The following is a 14,661-nucleotide window of genomic DNA, read 5'->3' on the forward strand; positions in this document are numbered from 1 at the left end:
ATATATATGTGTGTGTGTGTGTGTGTGTGTGTGTGTGTGTGTGTGTGTGTGTGTGTGTGTATATATATATATATATATACACAGAGAGAGAGAGAGAGAGAGAGAGAGAGAGAGAGAGAGAGAGAGAGATTCCTTGGTACAGTAACAAAGTATTTGTACTTCATTACTTACCACCGCAGTACCTACCAAGGTGCAGTATTGGCACGAGTCCCCCCAGTGCCAACTGTCTGCAAAATGCCTCTCCGGGCAAGCTTGGCACTCTGTGGTCCTGTCAGCAGTGCAATGTTTCTTCACGGCTGTGCCAGGGGGACACTGGTCACACAGGAGGAGGTCAGAGGTCACCGGGTCGCGGTACTGGTACTTGGATAATTCAGCCTGCTGCTGGAAGGCCCAGGTGAGGGAGGCTGTGAAGAGCTGCACCAAGGATAAACATGATCAACATGTGTGACGAAGAAAGGCCATCTCGAGCACATCTCATCGTTTTTTGGCTCAAGCAGGAAATATTTCTGAATGCTGGAGCACTGGACTGCCCAAAGGCTTCCAGTAAGAGCGAGTTGAAGAAAAGGTCAGAGCTGTAAAGTTGCAGCTCCTGGTGGACTCGCTGGCCTCCAGCCAATTACTGTGATTTAAAGAGCCCGAGAAGAAAATCATTCATGGAGATGAATCCTTGCATACATGAGCTACATCATTACTGGCACTTCTAAAGCAACAATTAGTCATATTGTATCGATGCCAAACAAGCTGTAATCGTTGTTTTGTGATTTCATTGTGCCTGTTAGTCTTCATTATTTTTCAGTGCTTCTTTGGCATATTTTCATCATACGCTAAATGATTAACTAAGTGGAGGCAGATGTTTTAATCTAGCTGCTTGAAGCGGACAAACGGACTTATTAGCTTTTTCCCCTCTGGAGTGCCTGATACCCATCAAATGTGAAATCAGGCAACCAAGTCAATCTTTTGATTTCTAAAAATGTGTCTGTGAGTGCCCCACTGTTACATAATTGCTGAAGCTAATGTACATAACCACCTCCAAACATCCAGAGCCAGTTTAAAGCAACAATGGTGGTTTCACACAAGCAGTATACATTTGCAGTGCACACACAGACAGGTGAAACACGACGTCAAAACCAAAACATATGCAAAGCTGCAGTGATTTTTGTTGAATGCACACATGAGCCTTTTTCACGGTGTTAGCTTCTGGTATCTATCTTTTGTTCCTGGAAAGAAAATGGGACTGTATTCATGTAATAGTAGGCTATGTTTTTTATTTTAAAATAAAAAACAAACAAGAAAAGTATTCAGCACAAATGTCGGCTTTTGCGCGATTATACGTCATAGCACCTTTAATTGGCTCAAAGCTTAAGTCAGGAGATGGAATTGGTCAAGAGTATTTAATTACATTTTTTATTATTGCCACACTGCTCCTTATACAGGCGGCTCGGTGGGCGAGTGGTTAGCGCGTCAACCTCACAGTGCAGAGATCGTGGGTTCGATCCCGGCTCCGGCCTTCTTGTGTGGAATTTGCATGTTCTCCCCGGGCCTGTGTGGGTTTTCTCCGGGTACTCCGGTTTCCTCCCACATTCCAAAAACATGCATGGCAGGCTGATTGAACACTCCAAATTGTCCCTAGGTGTGAGTGTGAGCGCGGATGTTTGTTCGTCTCTGTGTGCCCTGCGATTGGCTGGCAACCAGCTCAGGGTGTCGACTACCCGAAGACAGCTGGGATAGGTTCCATCACGCCCCGCGACCCTTGTGAGGATAAGCGGTTCAGAAAACGGATGGATTGATGGATGGTCCTTATACATATGTATGTACTTTTATAAATGATTTGACAACATTTATTGTAAATTTGCAAACCCCCAAGCCACAACTCACGGACCCCTCAAAGTCTGGGGACCTCAGTCTTGAGACTCAATGATTTAGAGCTGTCAATAAAGCTAACATAAATGCTTTGGCGACTGTGTGAGAAAAAAGGAGAACCTGACGAGAACCCAAGCAAGCACAGAGAGAAGAAAGTCCAAACAGAAAATCTAGAGCAGACATCCCAAATCCTCTGAATGTGAGACAGCAGTACTAACTGGGCACTGCTACGCACTTTATCACAACTTCTAGAGAATTACCCTGCCATACTCACTGAGCCTACTTATTCATTTTCTAATTGGCTGTGAATCTTCTTGAACAGCTTGCCGTAGACTTGGAAAGAGAAGCAGTCAGTTAGCGAGCGTGTTTGACATGCAGCCATGCAGACCACGAAGGACACATGCAGACCAGATGTCAGCCGACAGGCCGCTTCCTTTCGGTTGCAGCATTGGCTCTGCGGACTTTCCCGTTGGCCGAGATGCGTCCTCATTGTTAAATGGTTCCATTGTTGCCTTGTGTGGTCACACGTGACTGCATGCTTTCTCCCATATTTGCTTCAAAATAAATCCAGAACGCACCTCCTCTCACATGTCATGCATGTGCAGGGTAATGTATTGCATGTGCGGGCAATGCATATGTGTATTTATGTGTTATGGCTGTGGTACTTTCTGTGGTCGCCTCTCCTGGCTGCTGTTTGTTAAAGTAACTGTTGGAGGTTACTGCTGGGCTTTCCCCATCCACCACCGCAATGCAAAACACTCCGTCTTACTATTTTATCACCGTGCACCACTGACCTCCCTCTCTGCTACGTATTTGTATTCCTTCTTAAGCCGCTTACCTCAAAGAACACACTACTGACTACCTCAATAATAAATCTGGGTCAAATTTGACGGGTTGTTCTCTCTGCATCTGAGGTCAAAAGTGTGTTTTGTGGTACTAACTGTGGTATGGAAACAACAACTCGCCGAAAAAAGTATTTTGGACTGAATTTGTCAGGATCTGTGTTTTTGTCATTTAAAAAAAAAAAGTGATTTAGTTTAGTTTCATGTTGTGCCTTGTTTTCTCATGGCTTGTGTCCTGCCTTGGTTAGGTTTTTTTGTTTCCACATTCTGTTATGACACGGGTTTACATGGAGGAGTTAGGACCCAAGTACAGGAAGCAGGAGAGGCAAGGAAGGAATTCAGGATGTTCTCAAACAAAAAAGGAATGCATTTACAAAGAAACAAAAAAGCAAACAAGGCACTTGGAATGAAAGCTACTAAATTAACAAAAGTCCCAAAATATACAAAGTAACAAACCAAAATTGGGAAAGGACTCTCCACAACTGGGAACAAGGCCAGACAGAAACAGAAGCAAACAACCGCTGGATACCAAAAAAAAAACCAAATACAAGCAAAGTGATGAGACAATGAGGAACACCTGAACAAGGCATGAGTGGCTGAGGGAACTCACTGACAGACAGACACAAGGGACTGGGCTCAACACGAGAACAGGTAGACACAAAAACCTAACAAGACAGACATGGAAAAAGGGACACAGGGAGAACATCCACCCATCCATTCATTTTCGGATCTGCTTATCCTCACAAGGGTCTCGGGACGTGTTGGAGCCTATCCCAGCTGTCTTTGGCCTGTAGGCGGGGGACACCATTAACTGGTTGCCAGCAAATCGCAGGGCACACAGAGACATACAACCATTCGCGCTCACACTCACACTCACACCTAGGCCCAATTTAGAATGTTCCATTAACCTGCCACGCATGATTTGGAATGTGGGAAAATAACGGAGAACCCAGAGAAAACCCACACAGGCATAGGGAGGACATGCAATTTACTGAGTGTCATGTCAAAATGAAAAATACACCGCACCTTTTCACATTTCACTTATCATGTCGACCTGACATATTCAACTACAGTACGATATACCACACTTTTTCAAAAAATAGCCTCCACTGTAATTCATGCCAAGTCTCAATTAATCATTCGGTATACGTTGCCCACTAAAATATGTCCCCAAAAATACTGTACTCTATCTCTTCAAATATTGGCCTCCCCTCAACTAAAAGCTGTGCATCAATTCATATTTTGGTGAGCTCCACTTCATCAAATGAATGTCAAAAACTGCAACAACCGAGTGCAGCTCTTCAAATGTTGTCCTCAATCAAACACTGCACCTCAATTATTCTTCAGGTGAGTCATCCACTCCATATATATATCCACTCCATATATATATACGACAGATTTACAAAATAGCTCACTGAGTGTTTTGGTACATTTGACTGACTTCCATGCAGGCAGCGTGGGTTCAGCTCTGCCCTATAGACGTCATCCCATAATTGTCGGGTGTGTTGTTCCCTTTAATATGGTGTCGGTGTTCGACTGGTTAGCATGTCCGCTTCACAGTGCAGAGGTGCAGGGTTCGATCCCGGCTCCGACCTTCCTGTGTGGAGTTTGCATGTTCTCCCCGGGCCTGCGTGGGTTTTCTCCGGGTACTCCATTTTCCTCCCACATTCCAAAAACACGCATGGCAAGTTGACTGGGCAGTCTAGATTGTCCCTCGGTGTTATTGTGAGTGTGAATGGTTGTTCGTCTATGTGTGCCCTGTGATTGGCTGGCAACCAGTTCAGGGTGTACCCCGCCTACTGCTCGAAAACAGCTGGGATAGGCGCCAGCACAGCTAGAACCCTTGTGAGGATAAAGTGGATCAGAAAATGGATGGATGGCTGGATATATACAATACAAATGCTTAAGAATGCTAAAATCGTAACCTGCCAAAAAATTACTGCCCTTCATTGCACTTTGTGAGATCTTAATTAAATGGCCATTCCTTCTGTTTTCTCTAGCGCCAAAGGGAAATGAAAAAAATAACAGTAATACCAAAAAAAAAAAGATGAAAGGCTCTCTATTGGAAACCTGAAGCTCCAAAAACACAGTGAGCTCAGTGTTTTTTCCTGACAAAACACATCAATCTCAGAGGACATTTGATGGAAGGATTTGACCCAGATTGACTGTGTGAGCCATCCTATGACTGCATGTTTTGTTTGTAGCATGGGTGGCCCCCACCAGGAATCATATTCATAATTTTCATGGTCATAAATTAAGAAGGCTATTATGCCGTGAGACCTCAGCCAGCTAATTTAAAGAGTATAGAGAAGCCCTGACAGAGTGTTACCCTGGTTGAGCTAATCTGGTTGCAGTTACAGCCGTCACACCAACAAGTCACACTGAGGTCACTGGCATGTACTCACTAGCACATGTGGAAATGGTCACGGTCGCATTGATTTTTTTCAGCCTTCTCACAGTGCTCTTTGGACTGAGTCCAATGGCAGTGACAGAAAACAGTTACACACAATGCAAAGAACAGAGATGGAAGGACAGCACATGCATTCTGGGAAATGTTAAGATGAAATCGCTATGATGGAAGCTGAGTAATCCATTTCGGGACAAATTTAAAAAAAAATAATTGAACGTTTGACTGGTTCAGTTTGAAGGATATGATGAGAGCTATTTGGACTGGTCACTAAAATCAAACATTTGGTGATGAAACATGCAGAAATGCGTGTGGCCACTTGGGAGCAGCAGAGGAGGCAAGTAATGTGAACAAGAGTTTTGAGACCCCTGGCCATTCGTCATACAAGAAGTGACATTTGCACGCAGCATCCCCACCTTAAGAAAGACTAACACAGTAATGAAAGATATTCCTAATAAAAGTCAGATAATATAATGTACCGTACAATCTTCGAAGCCAGGACAATGGAATTACATGCCGCCAATGTAATTTTTTTTCTCACAAATCAAGACTCTTGATCTCTATTCTTAAAAATGATTAACTGTGATTAAGTGTTAAAAATTATCTGCTGTCTTAGAAGTTGCAATGTTTATGGCTCAACAAGCCATTTAGGGGGTGGGTGTCTTTTTTCTGAAATGTGATACTTTGGAGGATCACATTTCTGCTCGCCAGTGCTGTGTAAATTGGTTTCAGTCCTTCCTGGCACAGAATATCTATCATTGGTCAGTAGTAATGCGTAAGTAAGGTAGGTATGCAATACTCAATACTGACTGCTATTTTGGGTAACTAGTTCTAGTGTCTGAATGTATTAGTGTATCCGATGTAGTAATCTGACTTCAGGCATTACTTTGAGAGAAAATAGATGCAAAATGTACAGGTGCAGAATAATAATAATTATAATACATTTTATTTATAAGCGCCTTTCACAACACTCAAGGATACTTTACAATCAAGAGCAAAACAATAAAACCACAGATAAAATTATAAATAAAGGAATAGATGGATTTAAGCTGAATATGCAAGTTTGAATAGGTGGGTAGGTAGAATATGTCTTCAGGAATAACAGTAGCAGACAACTGCCACTACTCTCCAAAAGTGAGTAACATGAGGCACAAAAAGGAGTAGTGAACTAATCTCTTTTTGTCAATGGACGCTACAGCTTCGTGTTTGCTTTCAAAACTTAGCTTGTAGCAGACGTGCACATTTTCAGCATGACGTCTCTGATCCACTGGTAAAAGGACACTTTGATCCTCTCCTCTTTCATCTATAACTGCTTCAGACAACAAAGTGTATGCAGGAAAGTGGTGAAGATTGCACGACTGTCTGTGTCCGATGTGTTGTGTTGTGTTATTTTGACTTCAAGATGGCGCCGCGTGAGTGGCTGCCTTTCCAGCAGCTCCTATGTTTTGTTGTTCTACTTCTTCCATTCATAACTTTGCTGCTGTGAATTGGGAATTTCTCCATTGCGAGACTAATAAAGGTTTTCTTATCTTATCTTATCTTAAATCATTCAACTGTACACCAAATTCAGCCACAATCTGGTACATGGATGGTTTGCACATGCAACAAAACTAATATTTAATAAATAATAAAATAAAGGAGGTCAAACAAACAAATAATAACATAAAGGAGGTCAAACACACCCTTTTACTAACCAACAGGCACACATCAAACAACTGTATATTATGGAACGTAAAGAAACAAAGGGAATCGATTTCGACCAGTGAAGCATGATGCGAGAAGGTCATGTACAGTATGCCCTCCCATCTGGGGGAGTGATGTCACATATTTACCAAGTCACATTTTCAGCATGATGTCGTCTCATGTAAAATCTAATGAAGGAAAGTGTTATCTAGCTTTCACAAAAAACGGCGTCAAATTGAAGAATCATTTGTCGTCGCAGCATTCCAGCTGACAAAGTACCAACATGTTGTGTGAAGCAGAGCTGCGACAAATGGTCCTTGAATTTATTTGTTAAAAAATATCACAGTGACAATTTTTCCAATTTGCTGGCGGTTCTGGTTCCCAAATGTTTTTGATGAGTCTCACCAAACTCATCTAAGTCCAACTGTGTGGACTGACTGGGCACAGTCATTGTAGAACAGAAAAGGACATGCCTCAAACTGTAGGAAGCACTATTCAATTACAGAGTCCACAATGTCTGATATCTGATGCTTCCTGGACGAACCAATTTTGCTCAAACTTTGCAGTGTCTCATCCGTCTTTATCAAACCCGTCCAATTTGCTCGGGTTTTGAAGAATGGGTGTGCTGGACGTTGCCTTGTGGCGTGTGTGTCTTTGTGTGTTTATCAGCAATTAAAAGAGTTACTGAACTTTCCGACCTCCTGGTTTTCTTTGAAGACACCATTTGATGACGTCATTCATGGGCCATCGCTGGAAAACCAAATTACACGGCAGCTAAGTCCCACTGACATCCATAATTACACTGTCAGTGAGATAAATGTACTACGGGGAGCCCGGCCAGATGGGAGGAAAGGATGGATGAAGGTACTGAAGCGGAGAGGCAAATCAAAGGATAAAAAGGGGAGGTTGTTTGATTTAAATGTAATTATGTTAAGACAACAATATAAACAGCAAAAGGAGAAATGTTCAAGGATGTTAGCTTTGCTGTCAGTATCCGGACTGAGCCCTTCACTTAATGAAAAACCTCAATCTTCAAAAAAGCTTTTGTTTGGGAAAAACATCGGACAGAAGAATAAATCAAACTTTCCTCGTAACAAAATAGCTGATAGTCTTCTGATTGCTGTAAAACCTCAAACAGCAACAAACAGCATGAACTAAACCTCAAATAGCAACAAATGGCGTTAACTAAATGAGATTTTTAAAAAGCACAGAAAACATGCCGATTCATGACACCCCATACTTGCCGCAGCGTGTTTGGTTGCTCAATGACTTGTGCTCCCACAACACTATTCACTCTTAGGGCTATATTTTTTGCAGAGAAGCGCACATACTCTTGGCGTAAAAACTGGCACATCTTCATTTTCATTCCGGGGCAAGTCTAGTTTACCATGTTTGGGAATTTGGCAGAGCGCGCCGTGCTTCATTGGGCGCTTAAGCGGACCGAGGGAGTTTTCTATTACATTCAGCCAGGCACACCTGATAATTTGGTGACAGAAAATAGACTCAAATTCAGATCTACCTAAAAGCAGGTCTAAATTGTGGCCCAGGTGGTGTAACACGTTTTGGTGGATTTGATCGAGGTGCAGGCAGACAGATTTTGAGCTTTTCAGACGTGTGTGGTTGACGTAATTGTATTTCATTCATAAACAGCATGCGTCGATCCCTCAGAATCATTGGAGAAATCACTTAATTGGACAAATTATTATTCGATATGTATAATATATCCAATTCACCAAAATCACATTACACTATATGCACATATAGCGAGACTAGGTTCCAGCAGATGTAAATTTTAGACTACCGGTACTTTCAGCCATCAATTTGTCAGTTGTGCATGCCAAATGAAACAGGCTCGGAGGGGCCACAATTGCGCAGAGGTGTCTGCCAGTTTCCCAAACAAGTGGCATGAAAATGAGGATGTGAGTTTTTACGCTCAAGTGCAGCTGCTCTGTCTATGATTTTAGCGCCCTGAGAGGTCATTTGAAAAAAGCACCTTCATTATCAAGCTACGATAGCTAACATAACTCCATCCATCCATCCATTTTCCGATCCGCTTTATCCTCACAAAGGTCGCGGGGTGTGCTGGAGCCTATTCCAGCTGTCATCGGGCAGCAGGCAGGGGGACACCGTGAACTGGTTGCCAGCCATTCATAACATAACGCTACATATTTAAATTTGTAGAGTTACACTGGAAAGAGTAAATTAGGGAATGTGAGTCAGGGTTATCTGAGGTCATCCTTAAATTAGTGGCATGTAGCGCCGCGCTGCAGCACAAGAGGATCAAACTCCACAACAGCAACTCGCACACCGGGCCCATGGCTTCAGTTAACTGAAGAACACAGGTGGGCTGAAGGGGGATTCCAACTTTGTGCTAGCATTTTATGGCAAGTTTTTCTTGTGAATATGGAATCTCTCTTTTTTTAAGGTCATAAAGAGAGACAGAGGGAGACGGAGATGAGGGTTATTCTTCCATGCTGCTTTAGGGAATGGCGTATTGACTCTCATTGCTCACTTGCTCTGATTTAAAAAAACTTTTCCTCCCATTGTTCATTAATCATTGCTAAACAAATCACTTCATGCTTTGGATTTGGTTTATTACAACAAAAAAAACAAGTCATGTTTGTGTAGTTATCTCAATTGTGATCGTATGATAACAATAACAAGAAACAGTATATAAAGAAATTCACAAATGCATATTTTTATAACATTGTAACTTCCTTCATTTGAAGGATCAATAATATTTGATCCAGTTGCCAATTTGATTTGGGGAAGTTTGTCTCTGGCGAAGAAGATCAGAACAATAACCGACATTTAAGTGATAACAATTTTTTAAAATGACATTTCTGTATTCACCCCCTCCCCACTCCCCAAACATTGTCCTATGCAAACATTTGTGCACGTTGTACTTAACCCATGTGTAACTTCCACTACTCCCCGTGGGGAAGACAACAATGTCTGCTCAATTCAATGAATTTCCACCCCATTTGCATCAGTCATACTGTTTTGAAGACAACACACACGGAAGTAAGATGAAACCAAAACGAAAGCCAGAGTGTGACATTGATTCAAATAGTTGCATGCCTTTTGCATACTTCCCCACATCTCTTTGTCTCTTGACCACACGCTCCACAAACTCCTAAAAAAAAGAAATCCCTCTACACCCTGCCCACAGTTGCACTCCATCCATGCAAACTTCTGTTATCTGCTCTACTGTTGATGCAAAAGAGGAAGTTCGGTGTGCAGTCGCAACTTACAAAGGTGAACATTTATTTGTGTAAAAAAAAAAAAAGTGCTCCTTCACACACTCGAGGCAGGGCCCTACTGTCACTCTTCACAAGGTTTTCAAAAGAATGAGATCGGTTTGATCTAATCATTTATCCCAAACAACCCTCTTTGCATGTGCAGCTTCTTGAATGGAACACAGTACTTGCACATTTGGGGAAGTTGGTGCAGGTCACTCCAACGGACACATCCAAGAGGAAAGCGGGGAGCAGGCGTTAAGATAAAGAAGGAAGAGATAACAGATATGAACACATGGAGATACTGTACATTACTACAATGGGATTAAAGTGTAAATGCATGATGGCAGATTTGGCGTCAAATCAGGTTTCAAAAACTCCGTAGTAGCAAACTACAAAGAGAAATTGGAAATCAAATATTGAACTACCGCAATCATTTAATAATAATAATAATAATAAAAAACTATAAGATGAATGGATGGACGAACAATACAGTGGATGCGATGAATGACTGATATGTTGCTAGATTGGTGGATTTATTAATAATAGAATAATGACTAGATGTAAGGTCAGGGCAGTCTGATGGATGGATAGCGTGATGACAAATGGATGATCATGGGGTAGACAGATGAGTGGGTAGAAAAAAATGAACAGACAGACAGAGGGGCAGATCACAGATTGACAAATGATGGGTTGATAGACTTATTGACAAGAACATGGAATGATTGACTGTTAGATGGGCACAGCCATAAAACTGTTGCTGCTTTTGAGGGTGATAGTTGAAGAATTGAAAAGATAGATACGGGATAAAAAGTGGATGGACAGATGATGGACGGATGAAAGAACAGATTTAGAGATCAGGGATAGGCAACTTAAATGCTGGAGGAGGGCCACAAATTTTTATTCAGTGCAAGTGGCGTCCACATAGGACGATGCACTTCCTAACCTGATGCATGACAAAGATGGCGTTTTAAATATGGACAAAATATGTACATGAGTGCAAAATATATGCGCTTAATATATTTCATTTTTCAGAATACATTTCTCATGGCATATAGACCAGATCCACTCTCTGAACCTAACAACAAAGGGATTGAAGCAATTAAAAAAAAACAAAACACATACTGAGATTTTTTTTTTTTCTCCGAGTGCATAGGCTTCACAAAACTGCCAAAAAGCAAACCAACTCATTTTGGGCAGCATTTTTTCACAAAAAAACAACTCACTCAAAGTTTTAATATGAATGAGGTAATTTGTTTGTCCTGCATATTATTCCGAATCTGCAAGACATTCATAGTCTTACTCACATTTTAGAATAGGGTAATAGGTCCCAGTGCAAGCACAACCAAGCCATGTCTGCCATCTAGTGGTGAATGGTGATATTACAACTTAAAACTACAGTCAACCCCTGCATACTCGCAGCGCAGCCGCCACAGATTTAAATATTACAGCTTTTTTTCATTTTTTTTTAATATATTGTCAATTTTCCAGTTTCCCCCCCATTCCCCCCTATTGTTTTCATAGGGGTTTTTTTGAAGAATTTGTGGGGTTTGTAAATGTGGAATATATATGATATGTATATACATAGTATGTAAGATGTTGTCATTGTGAAGATGTTCATTCACAATTTTTTAAAATCAAGGGGCCACCGAGAGTGTAATCGGTGGCCGCATGGGGCCCACAGGCAACCAGTTGCCAATCAATTGTACAGATGTCGTACAGGTAAATCGAATGATGATGGATGAATGGAAATATGAGCATATGGATTGTTGGACCGACGGGTAGATGCCACCTATTGGTAACAGACTGCTGGATGAACATATTAACAGATAGATGGATAAAAGAACAGACACAGTGAGTGGACACATGGATTGATGGATGTAAAAAAAGACACAGACTGAAGGGTGGCTGGACGAACGGATGGGTGGCTGGATGATTAAGAGTCAGATGAATGAATGAATTAGATTGGTAGTAGAATGGACAGACGAAGACATTTATGATCAAACAGGTGGATAGAAGGATAGACAGACAGATGAATAGAGAGTGACTCTGGGGAGTGGTGGATGGAGGGATGACGTGATAACAGGCTGAGCAGGAGAACAGACATACAGTTGGAAAGTAGATGGAGCAACAAACATATATAAATTGAAAAGACAGTGTTTAATGTCTACCTGCTGGTTGGCTGATAAAGAACACATTGAGACATAAAAGAAATAAACATGTTTGTGTATCAGTCACAGTATTACGACTGATATCATCCAAAAGGAACATGCGTTTGAAGACAGAGGACAGATTGCAGCCACATGTGCTGGGGACGCGCCGAGAAAAGAAAGTGCACACAGGTGCACGAGATAAATTCACTGCCTGAAACCACAACAGCCTTTCTGGACAAGGCTGCAGACCATTTGTTAGACTCGGACACGAGTTGCTCAATGAAGGAGTGAGCGGCTGCTTGGATGCGTGGCTCACTTGGAAGCAGGCGCACAAATATGAGAGATTCCCAAAGGAAATGATTGGCTAATTAGCCGGATGTTGAAAGCAGTGAGAAGTCTGACTCAATAGTTGGCTAAATATGACAGTTGTCTGACTGAATGTCTGAATAATGCAAAACCACGTCAATACTATTTTCTTTGCAGAAGTATCCAGATGTGTAGAGGTGGCAAATTCAGGTTCACAGAGTACAAACCCTGCCAGGGTTTGGCTTTCGCCACAGGTGCGTTGACTCAACCGGCAGGTAACCGAGCTCTTGAGTAGAAGCACCTGTGGCCAAAGCCAAACTCTGGCAGGTTTTTAATTTCTGGACCTGGATTTACCACCTCGGTGATTTGCAATGAACTCATCAGCAAGAATTGTTTCATGTATTGGCTTTAAGTGCCATTCCATACATTGGCTTGAAAATGAAAAGGAATTGCAAGAGCACGTTTAGTGCTCGCAAAAGGCCAAGGCATACAAGATGGTTTAGCATGTTTTTCTTCTCTGGTAACCGGTGAATGAAAAACATGTAAAATTTACAAAAATCATTAAGTGCAAACAAACTACATTGGATGAAAACAACACTCTCAGGCTGGAAGCAGAAGCTACCGTATTAGTAATACATTATGACACAGTATGAATAGCAACAACATTATACATTTTCATCGAAGCAATTTTAAATGTTATGTTACATTCTGTGTGGTTGCTGATGAATGAATGTTGTTGTGGTTTTTATGTGGAGGCAGGCATGTGCAATTTCATTGTGTTTTTTATGCAATTACAATAAAACTTAAAATGAAAGATTGCCAAACGGTCTCAAATTAAAACGCTTTTCCTGTGGATTTATTTGCATTTCTGTTCTTTTGTCACCATCATGACTAATTTTACTGCAGATGATTGCCCATAAACTTTGATACTGAATGAGCATTCCCTGTGCATGCTTTAAACAAATACTGTTCTGTAGCCACAGGGAGAGTGCAGTGTTGCACAGCAGGCACACAAATGATCCACATTGGCACTACAATTTTAACTACTATAGTTACATCTTGGAAATTAGAGCCATCAAGCCACAGAAACGCAGGCTAATCTACAAAGTACATGCTTACAAGTAATGAGCACACACAGACACACACACACACACACACACACACACACAAAAATCATGTGTCTCAGGATCAAAACAACTAAAATATAACTTACCAAGATAAGTTTCATGGCCAGGTTGGAGCTTGCTATCCAAGTGCTCTTCTCCTCTGCATAAAAGTGTAGTAATGTGGACTCCATCACAAATGTCCTCTTATACTGGAGCCACAGAGAGAGAGGGAGAAAGTGTGTAAGAGAGCAAGTCAGAGAGAGAGAGAGAGAGAGAGAGAGAGAGAGAGAGAGAGAGAGAGAGAGAGAGAGAGAGAGCACATTGCCCACCCACTGAGTGTCTCCCCCTCGCACAGACCATACGCCAAGTGGTGCATAAGAGGAGGAGAGAGAGGACTACTTCAAGCGAAGAGGGATCATTCATTTTGTGACCATGAATGGATGTGACTTTAAAATTAGGGCTCAATTATGTATTTATTCATGCATTCACGAAGAAGTGCTCTTTTTGAAAAACAAAACAGATCATTTGGAAATGTCGGAAAGATTTTCATTTCCCTGAAATGCCCCATCTTCTTTTCACATCATGTTTGAACTTTATGACAATGCCTATCACAAGGCTTTACATCCCATGTTTAAGTTTAAACCCTTCAAAGCTCATGGAGAAGTAGATCCATGGGTAATATCAGTGAAGAACTATGATTATTTTATAATCCTGACATCTACTATTGATACTGCTTTTGCTGTTTGGAATCGCAGGGAGCTGGATTCTATCCCATCTCATAGCAAACGGCAAACTTCACAATGGACTGGCAGCAAGTAAATGGCACAGGGCACATAGAGAGACAGACAGCCATTCACATTCACATTCACATTCACACCATCACTGAATGAGAAGTGAACCCATGTGGCCTCCACTGAAGTCAGGCGAGTGTACCACTACACCGCTGAATGATAGTGAAATATAATGTACAAAGGTATTTTGGGGCCGCATGGAAAGCAATTAAGAATGTTCCAGTCAAGCAATAATTTTAGGAATGCACCACTAAAACCATTTTGAGTATGATAC

The 14,661-nt window shown here is 41.6% G+C and overlaps 1 protein-coding gene across 2 annotated transcripts in view; it reads right to left on the reverse strand.

Annotated features, from left to right (window-relative positions):
* LOC109517660 (tumor necrosis factor receptor superfamily member 11B) overlaps positions 1 to 13,834 on the reverse strand; it is a 37,827-nt gene extending 23,993 nt beyond the window's left edge. Inside the window, exons 1-2 of one of the 2 annotated variants that reach the window (XM_019872969.1) lie at positions 13,704 to 13,834; positions 172 to 414 (exon numbers count right to left, since the gene is read on the reverse strand). In XM_019872969.1, coding sequence (XP_019728528.1) covers positions 172 to 414; positions 13,704 to 13,787 — 327 coding nt within the window. In that variant the 5' untranslated portion in view covers positions 13,788 to 13,834. The remainder of the gene's footprint in view (positions 1 to 171; positions 415 to 13,703) is intronic. The other variant, XM_019872970.1, reaches the window with a different exon arrangement.
* Between the last annotated feature and the right edge of the window lie 827 nt (positions 13,835 to 14,661).

This window comes from Hippocampus comes, unplaced genomic scaffold (assembly GCF_001891065.2).
Source record: "Hippocampus comes isolate QL1 unplaced genomic scaffold, H_comes_QL1_v1.1 scaffold242, whole genome shotgun sequence".
Lineage (NCBI taxonomy): Eukaryota > Metazoa > Chordata > Actinopteri > Syngnathiformes > Syngnathidae > Hippocampus > Hippocampus comes.